Source organism: Lagopus muta, chromosome 6 (assembly GCF_023343835.1).
Source record: "Lagopus muta isolate bLagMut1 chromosome 6, bLagMut1 primary, whole genome shotgun sequence".
In the NCBI taxonomy this organism is placed as follows: Eukaryota; Metazoa; Chordata; class Aves; order Galliformes; family Phasianidae; genus Lagopus; species Lagopus muta.
In genome coordinates this window covers 36,994,392-37,012,301 of record NC_064438.1, presented here as the reverse complement: position 1 = coordinate 37,012,301, position 17,910 = coordinate 36,994,392, and the positions used below count along the sequence as shown (strand labels likewise).

The 17,910-nt window shown below is 53.5% G+C and overlaps 1 protein-coding gene and 1 long non-coding RNA gene across 2 annotated transcripts; one reads left to right on the top strand and one right to left on the bottom strand.

Annotated features, from left to right (window-relative positions):
• Positions 1–1,146: 1,146 nt before the first annotated feature.
• On the bottom strand, positions 1,147–5,541 carry LOC125695214 (uncharacterized). The gene is made up of 3 exons (XR_007377871.1): positions 5,441–5,541; positions 5,052–5,158; positions 1,147–2,255 (listed from the first exon to the last, which is right to left on the bottom strand). It is a non-coding gene; the product is annotated as an uncharacterized LOC125695214 (long non-coding RNA).
• FOXA1 (forkhead box A1) lies at positions 5,477–9,291 on the top strand. The gene is given in 4 exon segments (XM_048949390.1): positions 5,477–6,021; positions 7,915–8,301; positions 8,303–8,874; positions 8,876–9,291. Coding segments are annotated over 4 exon segments (1,329 nt in total). The 5' UTR covers positions 5,477–5,949; the 3' UTR covers positions 9,174–9,291.
• Positions 9,292–17,910: the final 8,619 nt, after the last annotated feature.

Below are 17,910 nucleotides of genomic sequence, written 5' to 3'. Positions count from 1 at the left end.
TATCTAAGGGAAAGGTTAAAAAAAAACACAGAGCGAGTAGTGAATGGAATATTCCTTGGTATTGATCCTGAAAAAAGGCAAAAGATTGAAAGTTCAACAGATAACAAGAAAGCCACCTTCATCTAGCAATGAAATTATTGGGCTGGAAGACTAAGTTTCTCTTTGGAGGAGATGAAGGAAAGCAGTGCTGGATTCTCTCCCAGTCATCCTACCTTAAGTTACTACCTAAAAAGGAGTAACCCTGAAACCACATGAACTTCAGGAATATTCTGACACCTGCCTCATTGCCTGGGAAAGGGTGGAGGAGGAATGAATTGCATCTGCCCAACCTGGCTCTCCTTGTCTCGCCAGTAGTTGCACAGAGAGCAGAGTCTGTGTGGAGGCAGAAGGGAAGGCATGTGATGAGCAAAGTGACCTTCCTGTTGCCATTGCTTTAAATCTGCTCAGCAGGAAGATTCACCCCCAAAATGCCTGAAGAGCAGCTGAAGTTCAGACCGACTGCTGGGTGAGCCAGCCACTCTCCAAACTGCTGAACAACCACTGCTCCTGAGGAGTCCAAAAATGCTTCTGAATCCAGATCACCCTCTACTTTCCCATAGAAGTGAGTTGACTGTCCTATTTTACAAGTCTTGCTTATGATTTCATGCTGTTTAGAGTCTCACTTTCAACATAAAATGTACAACTATCGGACATTGTTACATAGAGCCTCTATGCATCCTTTTTCAGGGCAGATATCATGCATGTCCCATGAAGGAGAAAATGGCCAAAGTGTTTCTGTATGTATGTGATCACACACTGCCACATATCCCACAGTTTCTGGGTGTCCTTGTTAACGCAGCTCAAAAAAAGTGCAGTTAATACAGACAGAATTAATTTGTGTTCTAAGAAGTGCAAGCCAAGTAACACTGCAGAACTGCTCCCTGGGGAGGACTTTAAGTAAGCCAGCCTTGATTTTATACATTTGATTCTTCAGAGCTGAAGGCAGTCAAGGAAGCTATTTATAGTGGATACTGCTCTCTATCTTCTGTAAAACTACTGTAAACACAGAGGAGGGAAAATAATCTTTTATTTCATTTATTTATTTTTTGGTAAGGAAAATGGGGGGGGGGGGGGGGGGGGGGGGGAATTAAAAATGTGGTGCTAAATCCAAGTTGCAAATTCAATCTTCTGCATAGGAAGGTCAGTTTGCAGAAGAACTGATGTATTTCTGTTGACGTGAATATCCCAAGTCACTGATCAGCTCTGCATCAATTGACCAGTACAGCAATATTTGGCTTATATCAGGGAAACAGATATTCTCCCAGAGAACTCATTGCAGTGTTTGAAGATTCATGGGGTATGAAAATACCTTTTGTTCAATCAGCAAATAATATTGGAAAAGATGGACAGACAGTGGTCCACGAAGTCACTCTCCCAGCTCTAGGTTCTACACAAAAGTGTGTCTCCTCCCAAGGTTTGTTTCTGATACTGGTTATGTAGATTAACTGTGCAGGCTTTGATTTCTTTATTCCTTATATTTGTGTTGCAGAAGTCTGTGTATGTTTTATTTTTAAAAAATTAATTTTTCTATTCAGGTGAAACTCTACAAACTGGGTGCCACTGAAGTATATTTGTTTATCTGTGTGTAGTCCCATCTCCTCTGATACTGCTTCTTTTGTGCTGTATTACTGCAGTTACTTAGAAACAAAATATGGTTTTTAATAAATTTGCAAATAAAACTTTCAGAAAGGGACAGTGGCTGCATCAGAATTGGCACACTGATTAAAATAAGCATCAGAAGCACTGCCACTCGTGTTTCAGGAAATATAACATAAATAATACACCCACTAATTGAAATGCATACAATATGGCTGTTCTTGATTCAAGTGAGAAGCGTGAAATGCATTTATTTTTATGAAGAGTAAAACAGACTGCCAACAACACACAGCAGGGTGGGCATCCTGCTTGCTCAACTTCTGCATGCCCACAGCCAGCCCTATTAACAAAAATGAAGTGACTGAATACACCGGGGTGTGATTTACCTGCTTAAGAACTATATTGTTGCACTGAAGAAAAAAGTAAACCAAACCCAGGGACTTCCTTACTCTGATTTCTGTGGCCGTTGGACAGTAGGTTATATGTAGCTTTTCAATTCGTTATTTGTGCTTCTTTCTCCTTTAACTGGGCTGTGATATATGAGGGCTTTCGGGTGTAGGCAACGTATTTTTTTCCGTGTCAGGAGTGTATCAAGTCGCTACCTGTGTGCTGAATGATGCCTGAAAAAAAGAAACGTAATGAATGTTAAGGAAATGTAACGAAAAATAAAAAGAGAGAAAAATAAAAAGAAATGAAATAAATTGAAACAGAGTAATAAAATAATAGATAACAAAGATAAATAAAATGAAACAAATCAAAATCCAGCAGCATCAAGTCGCTGCTGCAGCGTCCTCGGGGCCTCGTGGAAGCCAACGTGCTCCATGCATAAGACCCCGGGCGCCCCGGTACGAGTGGGAGCTCCGTACCGGCGTTGCTGTGGCCGAAGAGTGGCCCCGCGGCTCAGGGAGGGCGAAGAAGGGGAGGCAAAGGCCGGCAGGGGCTGCACGGTGCGTCCCTCGGTGCGGGGCTGCCGCCGGCCGCCGCCGCCGCTGACAGCGTCCCGGGGCTTTCATCCGGCTGCGGGCACCGGCGCGGCTCGCACGCGATTCCTGTGTTCACTTTTACGTGGGGGGGGATTCCAGATCGGAAACGGGTGGAACGGGAATTTCCTACTGCCGGGAGGGATGGGTGGGTAGGAGTCAGAGCCGGGGAAATGTAAAGGCGGCCGGACAGCGATGAACAGGGAAGGCATTCTGATGCAGTCTCGCTGTTCCTTCCCGAGGTTGAAACCTGCCCCGCACGGACGCTGCCGAGAGGTTGCCGTCCACTGGAAATAATCAAACAAGACCCTACAAGTTGAACTAAGAGCTGCCTCTTCCAGAGGAAAAGGAGCTCTTACGCAGGAGCGGATTGAAGTAGCGCTGTCCCATCCGCCCCTTGAAGTCAAAATGATCGCTGTCGCCTATTCCATCTCCCATTCCACGAGTGGGTCAGTGCCCGAGCAGCGCGGGGCCGGGGCTCCCGGTTTGTGCGGAGGTCCCGCGCGGTGCCGGCCCTGATGCCATCCCACGGGCGAAAAAAAATGTAGCAGGTACAGCTTGATGAGAAACCGACAAAACGGCATTGCTCTAACGAGATTCGGGGAAAGGCTCTGGGGCCGCGATTACTGTTCTAACGGCTAGAATGGCAGAAGTCTTTCTATGTCCTCCATCCCCGCAGAGCCCTGCTCTCCCCTCCCCTCGGGGGCTGCGGAAGGATACGGTCCCGTCGTGCCGGTGTCCCCGCGCATCCCTCACAGCGCTGAGCCCCGGCCCGACGGGAAGCACCGCACCGCCGCGCTCCGCTGCTGCACACACGGGAGGCTTCCGGCCGCCGGGGTTGGGAGGGGGATTTCCAGGACCGGCTGTCAGTGCCGGAGGCGCACTGATCCATCTGTGCAATAAGCTGAAACGCTCTCTTCTAAGAAGATAACAGACCGCCTGCCTGAGTCTCACCTTCAGGGGCAACGTTAGGAGCAGGAAGCCGCGGCCGGACAACAGGAGGCGCTGCGGCTTTGCACAACCCCGGCTTCCGCGCACCGCTCGGCACGGCTCAGCACGGCACTGTCAGCGCGACTCAGCGTGTGCCCCAGCGTAGAGCTACGTGCCGCCCGTGGGGTCCGTGCCTGCTGCCCTCCCGGCACACGGCGAGCCCTGAACAGGCTGCCCGCGTCCCGCCGGGCGTTGCTCTCGCGGGACTGTGCTGGGAAGCGGCAGCACCGCCCCGAGGTCACCCTGCGGCGGGCAGCGGGCTGCCGGAGCCCTCCCTCCCTTTGGGAGGCTTTGAACTGAGCCGGAGCACCGGGCTGAGCGAGCCGGTACCGAAGGGTCTCTGTGTTCAGACTGTTTCCACTAGGGAAAGAGAGAGGGTGCATACATAAAGACCGCAATTTGAGTATCTGTTAGATTTTCCTCTGGGTTTTTATCCGATCTCCATTTGTGCAGTTTGACCACTTGAGAGGAGAAGTTTAACTCACTGCTTTTATCTTTTTAATTTTGTTTCCTTGAAAACACATTCTCATCCCTTTTTCTAGCTGGATTATTCCAGGTTTGCGTCTGTTTCAGGGATTTGACTTAATTCTGTTCCCAGATTTAAAGAAAAAAAAAGGGGGGGGGGGGGGGAAGGGGGAAGGAAGGGGGGAGACAGGAGGGAAAGAACAAAGAAAGGGAGAGCAGAAAACTCAGAGGACAAGTTAAAACATTGTTCTCGAGGAGGAGATAACCTATAACTTGGAATTTCGGTCCCGCGTCTCTGTATGATAAACTTCTTTTAAAGAACGTTTTTGTGGCGGTGACGTCCTCGCAGAGCCTTGGAGTACACACTGGTGTGGGAGCACCAGGAGCTGGGCGATAAACACGCCCGGAAAAAAATCGGATCCAGGCATTGTATTTTGTGTCATATGGTACGCCTAAGGTTTTCAAAATCCCAACAACCTTTATTTCCCCTTCAAATTGCCATTCCACGAACAGCTACTTGAGTTTGGGGTTTTATGTTTTGCTTCGTTGGAGTGTGTGTGGCGTGTTTTATTTTTGTTTCTGGGTTTGTTTACTCTTTTTTTTTTTTTTTCGCTATCAGATGATAAATGTCGACTGGAACGAAAAAGCGCAAAGCAAGAAACCCAGGAACAGTCGGCGGTCTTGGCGTAAATTCGAAGAGCCGGGCAGGGCAGGGACAGAATGGGAGTGTGTTAGATCCGTCTGTGAAGACTGAGGTTCCATACTTTAAAGAGCTTTGTCCAATATCCATTTACTTTCTCTCTGTGGCCCCTTTTCGCCCTCCAGCCTATGCAGATTCTCCTTCTTCCACAAGAGAAGCTGGGAAGAAGGCAATGGTGCTTCCTGGTGCCCGGCCCCAGAGAAGGCTCTCCAAGACTCTCAAACAGCCTTCTGGCCTGGAGGTTTTCGCCAGAAAAGAAATAAAATGGTTCCATGACTCACCTGGTGTTTGTCAGGCGGAGGCTGACCTCTGTGGATCCGCATTCGAGTCTCTGTCCGCATTTATTGGGTGTCTAGAGTGTTACCGCTCAGCGCGGTGACTCAGAGTTCTAAAAGTAAGACAACAAGAAAGAGGTACCATCACCATCACCATCACCGTCACCATCACACTCCCGGGTGGAAAGCTCCGCGGGCTGAGGGCTCGGGGACCCGGATCGAACCCCCTTGCATAGACGGGAGAAAGAGGGGGAGCGTGCGAGGACTTCCCTGCCATTTTATTAGAGGAGCATCTACTGGACTTCAGTAAATATGGCCCCTAATCTCGGAGTTTTAGGGCTGGATGGCCTTTAGCATTCTATTCAAACAGAGGGGACTGCCCTTCCCTTATCTACCTCATTTCATTTCCAGTGAGCCTTCCTAGAGCTTGTCCTGTCCGTCTACGAGGGGGGACTTCCTCCCTCCCCTCTCCCACCTCCGTCTCTCCTTCTTTCCCCGCAAGCTTAAACCAATTACGCCGCTTTGCAAATAAAGTGCCGCCCCGAGGGGAGCCGCAGGCGAGGGGAGCTGCCTCGCTGGCAGGTGCATCTCCGGCTTTGTAGGTGCGAACGCCTTTGTGAGGCGGACAAATGGGGAGAGGAGGAGGAGGGTACTTTGTGCGACGTAAGATCCACATCAGCTCAACTCCACTCACATCCCAGCCGGCACTTCCTCACTTTCTCGACTGTCTCGCCCCGCACCACTCCCTGCCTCCTTTTTGACTTCATTATAGAGGCAATTTCGGCACTCCCGCCCCTCCTGGGAGCTGGCTTCCTGCTAGGTCGGCCTCCTGGGCTCTTTTCCTGCCACCCGTCGCTCGCTTGCAAGAGGGCTGGATGGTTACACCGGGCAGGTTGGTTCCATAATGTTAGGGACTGTGAAAATGGAAGGGCATGAGACCAGCGACTGGAACAGCTACTACGCCGACACGCAGGAGGTGAGCGAGTCCCAGGTCCGCTGTACCTCTGAGAGGGAGGAGAGGGGACCGGGGAGGGCCGGGGTGCGGAGGGGGGCAGTGAGAGGGGGGGATCGCTTCGCGCTGCGGCTCCCGCCAGCGCCATCGTGTCTCTCCTCGGCCAAGCCGCCCCGAGAAACTCCGCACCGCCCGCAGGAGAACCGGGGGGGCAGCGCTGAGCTCACCCCAGAGAACTCCTGGTTCGGAGCAGGGGACCGCTGCGTTGCCGTCCCACTCCCCACTGCATATGGCACGGCCACAGGGCGCGCCGGGCCGAGGGCAGCACACTCCCCACGCCTCCCCCCCTCCCCTGGGGCCCCACGCTGCTGGCTGCCGCCGGGGCCTCACCTGTTAGAGCCGAGAGAAAAGAAAGGAAGAGAAAAAGAATAAATCGCCGTTTGTTCGGATTTTGCGAGACAGCCCGCCCGCGGTGGGCGCTGCTGCCCAGATACCGGCGGGCGGCGCTGCGGAGAGCGGCCGGGGAACCCGGAGGGGGCTCGGCCCGGCCGCCCGCCGCCGACCCGCGGCACCCGGCAGCCGCTTCCGGGCCCCCCCCCCGTGCTCCGGCGTGGTGTGAGAGGAGCGGCCCGAAGGCCGTTAGGAGAGGGCCGGGGAGCGCCGTGATCCAGGCCCCGGTATAGCCTGGCCTCTGCGGGGGTCCGCGAGGGAAAGCAGCGTGGCACCACCGCGGAAGAACCGGGAGCGGTGCCCGGGCAGGAGCCGCTTTAAGGAAGTGCGGGAGCCGAGAGGTGCGCACTGGCATTGCATCAGCGCACCCGGACACGGCGCCGTCCCCACGCCTGCAGGGCCGCACAGCTCTGTGTCACCCCACGGCCACCCCATTGCCACACCACTGTTACCTCGCTGCTACCCCCTCAGCGGGGAGAGCTCAGAGAAAAGGGGGGCATCCCCGTGGGGTGTCAATACCGCGCTCGTTTTTCCTCGCCACGCTCGTTGTCCACGCACCTTAAATTACACGACCTGCCCTTTTGCTGTTTTTTAGCCCCTCTCTTTTCTCCTCCTGTGCTATTGAACTGGAATCGCTGTTTGGGTGTGAGGTGGGAGCCCCGCCGCGTTGAGCCCTCTCGGGTAATTACTGAGATCCTCCAAATTCAAACCGCATTGAGAAGTTCGCGGAATATGTAGGGAATAATGGGGAATGTTACAGAGCGCTTAACCCGCGCCTAACAACCTTTCCTCGGCCGCACTGCCTTTGTTCGAGGTGAACGGGAACGCGTTTCGCAGAGCCTTTCTCCCTCACGTGAAATCAGATGCGGACCCGGAACGCACATTTTGGGGGCTCCAGGTTCTGCATTTTGTGAGAGCGGTGAGGAGGGATCGGGCTGCGATACCCCACGTTGGGGGCTACAGAGAATCCCGTGCTTTGGGAGCCGGAGCTCGGCGTGCTTCGCGAAGGCTGGGGCGGTGGGTTTGAACTTTAAGCCCGACTCGGAAATGCGAACAGGGGCAGCTTTCCACAGGTATTATGTGCAGACAGAGCTGATGATTTTTTTTTTTTTCCAAATATTTTTATTTGTGACAAGACATTATCTGTAGGAACAGAAATATAAATCAGCGCGGAGGGAGACCTTCGTGCGGTTATTCCAGGAAAGTTTTCCCTAGCACACCGGCGTGCGCCCATAGATTGCAGTAATCGGACGGATTCAAACACGGGACACGGAGCCCGCAGAGCCATGCAGCACTCGGGGCAACCAAGCTGAGGGCCCGCGGTGCCGGGGCTGGGCTCGGCGGCACCGAACGGTCTCTCTCCGTTCCCGTCACGAGGATTCGGGCTCTCGGCGATCGTCCTGGGCGGGTTCAGAGGCTCCGCGGTGCCGGGCTCCATGCTAACCCTCTCTCGTCTCGCTGCCCTAGGCCTATTCCTCGGTCCCCGTGAGCAACATGAACTCGGGGCTGGGCTCCATGAACACCATGAACACCTACATGAGCATGAACACCATGACGACCAGCGGCAACATGACCTCCGGCTCCTTCAACATGTCCTACGCCAACACGGGGCTGGGAGCCGGGCTGAGTCCCGGAGCGGTGGCAGCCATGCCGGCGGGCTCTGCGGGTGCGGTGAACGGGATGACGGCCGGCGTGGCAGCCATGGGCGCGGCGCTGAGCCCCGGAGGGCTGGGCGCCATGTCGGGGCAGCCTGCTGCCATGAACGGACTGGGCCCCTACGGCGGCATGAACCCCTGCGTCAGCCCCATGGCCTACTCGCAGTCCAACCTCGGCCGCACGCGGGACGCCAAGAGTTTTCAAGCGGAGCTACCCGCACGCCAAGCCGCCCTACTCGTACATCTCTCTCATCACCATGGCCATCCAGCAGGCGCCCAGCAAGATGCTGACGCTGAGCGAGATCTACCAGTGGATCATGGACCTCTTCCCCTACTACAGACAGAACCAGCAGCGCTGGCAGAACAGCATCCGCCACTCGCTCTCATTCAACGACTGCTTCGTCAAGGTGGCTCGCTCCCCCGATAAGCCCGGCAAGGGCTCCTACTGGACCCTGCACCCCGACTCCGGCAACATGTTCGAGAACGGCTGCTACCTCCGCCGCCAGAAGCGCTTCAAGTGTGAGAAGCCGGCGGGCGGCAAGGCCCCGTCGGAGGGCCGCAAGGACCAGACGTCCGCCTCGGGCTCCGGTTCTCCCCTGCCCCGCGCCCACGGAAAAGCGGCGCAGCCCGACGCCGCCGCCCCCCTGCCCGGCCCCAACCCAGCCGCCAGCCCCCAGCCCATGGACCACAGCGGCCCGAGCGCCGAACTGAAGCCCTCGGCCCCGGCCGCCGCCTCCTCGCTCGGCTCCGTGCCTGCCCTGGCATCCGTCCCGCACCCCCCCGCATTCCCTGGCCCACGAACCCCAGCTGCACCTCAAAGGGGACCCCCACTACTCTTTCAACCATCCGTTCTCCATCAACAACCTCATGTCCTCCTCGGAGCAGCAGCACAAGCTGGACTTCAAAGCCTACGAGCAGGCGCTGCAGTACTCCTCGTACGGGGCTGCCATCCCCGGCGGGCTGCCCCTGGGCGGCGGCTCCATGGCGGCCCGCGGCAGCATCGAGCCCTCGGCGCTGGAGCCCTCCTACTACCAGGGGGTGTACTCCAGACCCGTGCTCAACACCTCGTAGCTCGCTGTATCGGGGCGCACGCCGTGCACAGGACTGTTACTTCCCGATGGTCGTGCGCTGTCTCTGTCCCGCATCCCCCCTCGCTGTACATATGCCCCGCACCCCGCAGGGTGTCATTGAAAAGAAATGGGTGAGCTTGTAAACTACTCGTTGTGCTTTCCGCCCCCTGCCCCGCTCTATAATCTCATGTAAGTTTACAAGGTATGTGGCAATACTTTACCAATACGGAGATGAAGAAGCGAGTAGAGATTTAAGGCTTTTTTTTTTTTTTTTTTTTTTTTTTTTTTTTTTTTTAATTAAGAAGGCTTTGAAGGACAATACTGCTGTGAAGTAGCAACACACTAAGAGAATCTCTAAGCAACAAGAGGACTGTTTGCTCTCTCGGATCATCCTTTTGATACTTGCAAAACAAACCTCCGGCTCGGACAGCCGCACCCCGCACCCGGCCCAGCTGCAGCCCGGGGTCGGGACAGACACCCCTCTCCCCCCCCCCCCCCCGAAACCTTCCTATATTTTTTTCCAAGTGTTACCTGTCTTGGGATGTAATATAAAGTTACAAGAGGTCACAGCCAGTTGGATTTTTTTCTTTCCCATCTGTTACTGAAGGTTCTCGTTCCTCAGGCACTCTCGCCGACGTGTGGATGACATGCTTATTTAATTTAAGGTCTCTTCGTCGCGTACCAGCGGAGCTATGGACTGAAAACAAGGTTATCCCCTTCCCGGGAGGCGCTGGCCCTCACACCAGCGCCAGGAACAGAGGAGAGCCCTTCCTCTCCCCTTTCCCACCTCGTTTAATACATTACACACCCATCATTTTTGTGGCCGTTTAATTATCGCCATCATTAGCTTGTTTCATCCAGTGTTAATGCACTTTCCACAGTTTTACACGGTGTTAGCATAGCCAGACGGGTTTTATTATTATTCCTGTTCGCTGTCTCAATGTCCTTAATTTATTGCATGGTTTATATTTTTTTTTCTTTCTTTACAGCTGGAAATTGCTTTAAATGACAGTAAAAAGAATTACACGTGAATTTAAGAATTTTTTGTTAATTTTATAAATGTGATTGTAATTGAAAAAAAATATTTTGATTTAAAACGATAACTGAGAATTTAACGCGTGAAGTATGGTTTTTTGATCATTTGCAGTTAAGGACTTTAAATAAATCAAATGTTAACAATGAACGACTGCCACCGTTTCCTTACGAAATTTCTGCGGCGGGCCCCGGAGCGCGGAGCCACGCGCGGTGCGGGCGAACGCGGCCGTGAGAGCGGGTGCGGAGGGGCACCGTCCGTGCGGGGATCGGTGCGGGCCTCGGGAGCGCGAGGCTTTGGGGGGCGCGCAGCTTGCGCCGGTGCGGGTGGATTTTCGAGATCCTTTTGTAGAGCTCGCACACGCAATGGGCAGGGGCTGCCTGCGCCTGGGTTGGTATCATATGTATTTATGTATATATACATATATACCTTTTTTCGCTGTTGTTAACATTCCGGTGGCGGGAAGAAGGCACGGAGCCAACTGAGGGAGATACCCCTCGCTGTGTCGGCTCGGACTGACCGCGGGAATACCAACAGCGGCTCCGATCCCCCACGAGAGGCACCGCCGCAGATCTCCTTGCGCTCAGCCCCCTCGGGCCAGACGGCCCGATGAAAGCTCTGTGTCATTCTCGTAATTATCGCATAATTGCCTCCTGATGGGTTAGGGACAGCGGCAACAAACTACATTTAGAAGGTGATGTATAGGGAGGCGGGGGGAAGGAAATTAAAAAAAAAAAAAAAAAAAAAAAAAAAAAAAAAAAAAAAAAAAAAAAAAAAAGCAAACGAGCAGGAGTCACAGAAATCCAACCCAATTACTCCAACGTTGTTACTCGGCGAAAAAGGAGAAAAAATTATTTTAAAGTCCTTCTGCTTTGCTACATTCTAGTATTAAACGGGGAGGTTGGTGGCCCCGCATGTGGCAGGGAGGTTGGAGATTCATGATCCTTGAGGTCCCTTCCAACCCTGGCCGTTCTGTGATTCTGTGATACGGGTAGGCTTACGGAGCTGGGGCCCCGGCTCAGCCCTCCGCCCGGCTCGTCCCCACAGCCCCGGCAGCGCGGCCCCGGATCCGGGCAGGTGGATGATATTCAAAGTACCAATTCCGCTGCTGCCAAGAGCTGCTCGGTGAGACACCGCGGCAGGATGGAGCCCGTTCTCGGCAGGACCTCGCTTGTCTCCCACAGGCTGCTCTATGGATAATATGCAGCTTCGAAGCGGAGACATTGATTTAATGCCTTGGGTTTGTGCACAGAAAATATCAATCGACCGACAGCGATAAGGCAACGGGTTTCGCATATCAGCTGAGGAGCACAGACCGTGTGTAATGGAAATATTCGGGGCGTGGGTAGTAAAAGGGCTTAAGCGGAGCGCCGCGGCTCCCAGCCTTTCAGAGATAAGGAGCAGAGCCCGTCACAGAGACTGCGTGTGCCCCATCGCCGCCGAGAGCTTGTTCTTTCCTTTTCTCGCTACAGGCGAATGGTGGGCAGTGACCCGCTGACACCGCAGGCATATGGCTCCGGGCAAAAATCAGGGTCCTTGCCTCAGCGGGCACTGCAGAGTGCAGTGTAATGCTCGGTATCCAACAGAAGGAAGAGGAGCCCCGTACTTTCTGCCCTATTTTAAGCCCACGCTCAAGTAGCACCCGGCAACAGTATGAAAGTAAGCTGTAAATGGGTTCGATAAGAAACAGGGCGAATTCCGAATGCCCCCCACTCCATTAGCGTGCGAGCATCTCCCTTCGGCCGGATCGGTTCGCTGATGGAGGGAGGCGGAGGGAGGTGCGGGGATGTGCCCGGGCCAGTGGTGGGCTCGGCCACTAGCATAGCAAAGCGGAACCCGCCGAGCTGTAACCTCCACGGCCAGCGCCGCTCACAGGGACTTTTCGCCTTTTGCTTCACGGTGATTACTTCTGCCACGTGCGAGGCAGAGAGACAAGCTCACGGAGTGCAGCAGAGCGGGGAGCGATGCGGGGCGGTGGGGATCGCTGTACACCCATGCAGAGAGCGGGCACTGAATGCCGCACACAGAGTGGGGGCCGGCAGCGATCCCCGTTGTTCTATGGGGCCGGCGCTGCCCCCCCCGGCTCCGCTCTTCCCCCGGGCACTGCGAGGCCCCCGCGGCGCTGTCCAGGTCCCTCCGACCCGACTCCCTCCCTTCCCCCCCACGGGGCTCGGTAGGATAAAAGCACTTCCATCACCCAAATCGGGGATGGGAAAAAAAGGCACATGAACGTCTCGGTCTAGTGTCGGGGTCCGGATGGACAATACTGGCACATACATCGGCCGCGGGTGTGTATTTATTGGAAGGAATTAATTTAAAATTTTCGGGACTGAAAGATGAGGGAAAATATTTCCCGGTCAGTTTTTCCCTTTGAAACTGAGTCGCGTCGATAAAAGTGACTCGTAAAGGGATGGCGCAAGAAAACACTTCAGCCTTTGGCGTGGCTTCAGATATTGGTTTGAATGGTGGAGTTGATGCTAAAGATTTGGATGGCTAAACCAGAAATAAAGGCATCCTTTCGCTGCAGCTCCAACTCTCCTTTAAGAAGAAATTTGATTTCTTCTAATTTTACAGAGGTACTGTAGCTAAAACTCTTGGTTGCGGTAGTAGCGCACCTAGTATTAATTCTCCTCTGGGACAAAGCGGGATCTGGACACATAGGTGTGCCTATAAGTGTTCGGTCACTCAAAAAAAGATAAAAACGGTTTTAAACAGACATTTAAGGAATTGACGTTTCTCGTGTGCATTCAAAGTGAGCATCTTAATTCATAGAGAAGTTAATTATCCTCATAAAACATGAGATGAAAAGTTCTCTCGGGAGGCTCATAGGTGCGTATATTGAATGTATTAACATATAGATAATTAATATGTATTTGTTTCCAGGGGGACAAGTGGAAAATATACACAGCACACAATGGCCGGGAGAAAATCACCGCACAAAGGGGCGCGGAGTGGCAGCGGAGAGGAATGTGGGTGCCGCACTCCCACGCTGCGGTGCCGGGTTCGGAAATGCGGGATAACGGCTAACAGCTGAAATCAAAAGGCAATTAGTTTGATTTTTTAAATGTCGAGGGCGGCATTGTGAAAAGGAGTCATTTTTTTTATCTTAACGCAAACTCATCCACCAGCAAATGCAGAATAAAAGCTCATTAAAAAAAAAAAAATGGAATGTGCTTTTTCTGCGCTTTGCGGATCATTACAGGAGGAGAAACAAATGAGGGAAGAGTGGAAAATGGGAGGCGATAAGAAGAAAACCTGCCTTTGTTCTCCCTGGTCATTTTCTGCTAATTATTCTGCCTATTGTGACAAAGTCGCAGTTAAGGGCAGATTAGTGTACTTAACACCGCGTTTCGCCCCGCACCGCTCAGCGCCCGGCCCGAGCCGTGCCGCCGTGTTTGTGTTCCTTCCCTTCACCTCCAATAGAAACTCTCTGAGATTTCAGAACTTTGAACTTTGGACGGATCAAACTGCCAGCGCTCACCTTTGTCTCGGGGCAGTAGGATTTAAAACACATGTAACCTCATGACGGGATCCATCGGTCTCCGCGAGAGGCCAAAAATGTTCTGTTCCCCCCGCCCCAAAACTCCCACATGAACACTGAATTCCCGCATGGCGTCTCCGCTGCGGGAGTGCTGCTCAAACAGGCTCTGACCAGGAAAGTTCTGTTAGGGGCAAACCCCTCGCTGCCTTTTATCGTTATTTTGCCACGACTGATGTATTATCGGTGCTATAATTTACCCATCAAAGCTCTTACACCTGCTCCTCATTCCAAGGGGAACCTGCCAGAGAACGGAATTTTTTATTAATGGTGATGATGACCATTGCATTCAGCTGCGAGCCCGAGCCTCGCTGTGCTCCCACAGCCTGGCCGGTCTCCGGGGTCCCCAAGCAGGCTCGAGGTCAGACCGGGACCAGCTGCGGGGCCGGACAGCAGCAACTTCCCACTTGCAGCGTGATCAGGGCTGGGGCTTCGCGCCCTGTGGACCAGAAAGAGCTACGGGGGAGGGGGGGGCAGCATCTGTAGGCTGATCGTGCTTATGGTGTCTGAGGGAAATCAGCCTCATTTGAATATCTCCCGGCTATGAAAGGGTGCGGGGTTGCCCTCGGGAAAGGGACGCTCCCTTCTCGGGCAGTCGGCGGGGTGCGGAGCTCCCATGCCGTCGCGAGTGGACCCGCGGGGATCGCCCAACGCCCGGGGAAGGGTCCGGACGGTAGCCGCCACCCATCCCGCGGCACACACCGCCCCGCTGCCCTCAGCTCCGGGGGCTGCTGGCTCATCACCTCCATCTGCGAGCTACCGCGCAGAAATCTCTTTTTCCCCATTATTCCTTCTTTACACCCAGCCTGCCCGGCAGGTTGCTAGCACGCATTTCCTCCGGTTTTGACCGGCGGAAAATGTAAACAGGTCGGTAACCAGGAGGTGGGCCCCACTCTGCACACCGGCATCTCTCCATTGCGATTCCCAGTAATGACCTCTTTAGCATAATAAAGACCCTGGGGCGGGGAATCTCTGAACTGAAGGGCAGGAGATGGGAATAAGAGCGCGTTCGAACTCATTCACATGTCTGCAACAAGTTTTCCAGTTCTGAGGTTATCTGATAGTACCAACAGACGTTCTCCCTCTGCCCTTTTTTCCTTGCTTGGCTGCTTTATCTGAGGAAGTACTTTGCAGACTTCAGGTATTACATTAAGCTGTAAAACACAGAAAGGGGAAAAAAAAAACAGACAAACAAGGAAACTAAAGGAAGTCTCAAGTACACATTTAGTAAAAAATTAAATTTTTTTTAAAAAGAGAGAGATAACCCTGTTCGGAGGGGGGGGGGGGGGGGGGGGGGGGTGGGGTGCCCACGCTCAGCATCGCTCCCAGAAGCATTACCCAGGCAGAGGCTGTGGCAGAGGGGGGTGCCATGTCCCCCTCAAAGGACCCCCAACCTCCCGCGCCCCAGTGCGGTACCCGCCGCAGAGCCCCGAACCGCTTCCCCCTCCCCGCCTATCTCCGTCTCTGCCTTAAGCACAGAGGAAAGGGGAAAAGGGGCCGTGAGGCGGTGCACGGCTCTGTCCACCCCACCCCCCAGCAATTGTTCCCCCGAGCCCCTATTAATGCGGGACATATGTTATCCACAGGCAGCGGGCAGCGGTTGAGGCTCCGCCATCGAACTTGTTGCTCAACTTACGAGGCGGTTCTCATCTCCTCATCAAAAGCCGCCGGGCTTTCTTCAGCCGTATGGACAAAAATGTGAACAACAATGCCCGCCTCCCCTCACTTCAAAAGCGGCCATCGCGGAGGCTACCCAGAGAATTTTCTCTCTGCCTTTCATTCCCTGTTTGAAAAAAGGCACTACAGGGCCAAGGCGCTCCTAATACTCTTTGATGGGGATTGAATTCATTATCTCCAATAACACAATTGTGCTTGGCCAACGAAAAGAGCAAAGTAATACTCATCTAGAATTAGAGAGCGGGGCTCAGAAGAAAGGGAGCGAGAGGGTGGGGGGGTGGGAGCATTTCAAAGGGAAAGGGGGGATGAGAAAACACCTATACCGAAAATCGGCTTGGAAGGAGGGGGTCCCCGGCAGTTTAAATTACAGAAGTGCATTAAGTGGTGCATTGTACAGATCAAGGCGCGTTGGTGGTCCGACTGCGAATTCCTCCCTTTGCCGGCCGAGTCGGCACCCAGCGAGTTAGAGACTCCTGACACGTCTCCCTTCAGGACGGCCACGGCCACCGCTGCCCTCGGCTGCCGCTACCTGGCCTGCTCTGCCCTGATGTCCCCGCACTTATCCTCGCGGCGGCCGGGCTGCGGGCGGGCATGGGGCTCTCCCTGCCTTTAGACACCCTGTGTACCATCGGGGCATCCGCAGTCCCCTAAGCAGCCGGGGACATCGCGTCGAATTAGTCGCAGTGAACGGGACCGGCGAGAACCAGTGGGCGAGCAGTCCCCTCCGCCCAGAAACACCTACACGGAGCGGGTGGACCCCCGGAATGTGTCTTAATGGGAGTCGGGGAAGGGTCTTCGGCACCGAGCGCACCCCAACGCCGGGTCCTGTCAAGTCGGTGAAGTGTGTAGGGTGGCTGGGCAAGTGAATGGGGGAAGTGGGTGGATGAATGAACGAGCGCAGTAGATGAATGAATAACATGCGCACAAATAAATAAATAATAGGGCACAAAACCCGACCGATCGGAAACCCGCTGTGTTCATATGAGAGATCAAAATATTTGTCTGCTTGGCTTCCAGCGTTAATGTTTTCTATCGCGTGTTATTCAAACAGACTAATTTTCAAAGCCAAGCAAAATATCCCAAGGAGCGGCTAAAAGCATCGCACGTGGGGCGGGAGGCTGCCGGGGGCCCTGTGCGTGGGGTGCGTGAGGTTCCATGCGTGTGCCCGGTGGGCTGAGATTCAGCTCCGTGCCTCCGTCCCACCACGGCACCCTTCACGTTTCCCAGGATGCCCCAAACAGCATCTCGACGACTCAGAGGACTCTTCTGGGAGCACGAGTCCTCCCAACCTGCACGGGAGCCAGGAGCCCCAAACCGGGCGTATGAGGGCTTCCCATCGGTCCGGCCCCCGAATAGGGGCGCATTGGCATTTGGGAGAAAGAAGGAGAGAGAGATGATTTTCTCCATCCCCGTGGGGATTTCCTCATGTGCAATAATGCTGACCCTGTCGCCTTTCCTTTCACAAGGCAAAGCTGACCTTGACAGCGCTGGTTTATATGGATCCTCGCTGCTTTTAAACACTCCCCGGGCAGGGAGAGATTTTTTTTTCCCTAATGAGTATGGACCGAGATTGCACTGACCTCAGCAGAGTCCGAGGTTCAAGGATCTCAGAAAATGTCCCACTTTGTAAAATGCCCTGGGGCTTATTTTTATTTGAGGATTTTGTGTGTTTCTTTGCTTAAGAAATAACAACAACAATAATAATAATAACAATTTTAAAAGTAGAGAATAATGTGGATGCTCCCACGGAAAACAGTGGCAAAATATCTTCCACAGAAATGGAAGCAAACCTCACTTTCTTTCTGCTGAGGTCTATGCAGACCAAGCACACACGTCAGCTAACCGAGGGCTTTGCTATTTGTAGCTTATCTCCCTGAACTTCTCCACATTATCCATTCAATGACCACACCATGCCCAAAGATTGCTTTTTACAGCTCATCTTCCCTTAAGGATCAAGGCGCCATTTATACTTTTACACAATAGACTTTAATTGTTACAAGGGAGCTCTTTGGTTGATAAGAAATAATTTGTTCTGTGCTGCAGCACAAACAGAGGATTAGGGCTTCAGGTAAGGAATAAGCAGCAGAAACAACTTAATTCCTAGGCAACAAGGGTCCTGCTGTCACTCCGGATCCCTTCCGGGTAGAAGGAGAACCCGAACTTCTGCTCCCGGCGGACACCGCTCAGCGCCATCCGCTGCCCTGAATCTGCCCTTCACACAACTCAGGGCCAAAAACTTCGTGTAAGGCATGCAGTGCTAAGCAAAAATAAACGTAAGAGATACGCCAAATCAAACAGAATTCTCTCTCTTTCTCTTCCCCCCCCCCCCCCCTTCACCCCCCCAATCACGATTTAACTAACGAATTGAAGTGAGCTCCGTGCATTTCACTGTGCAGTTCCGCATTTCCAGTGAAACAGATGCAATGGCGATTGGATTTACAATAGCAGTTCCATTTGCGTTGATCTCCGGTTTCTTCATTTCTTGCGGTC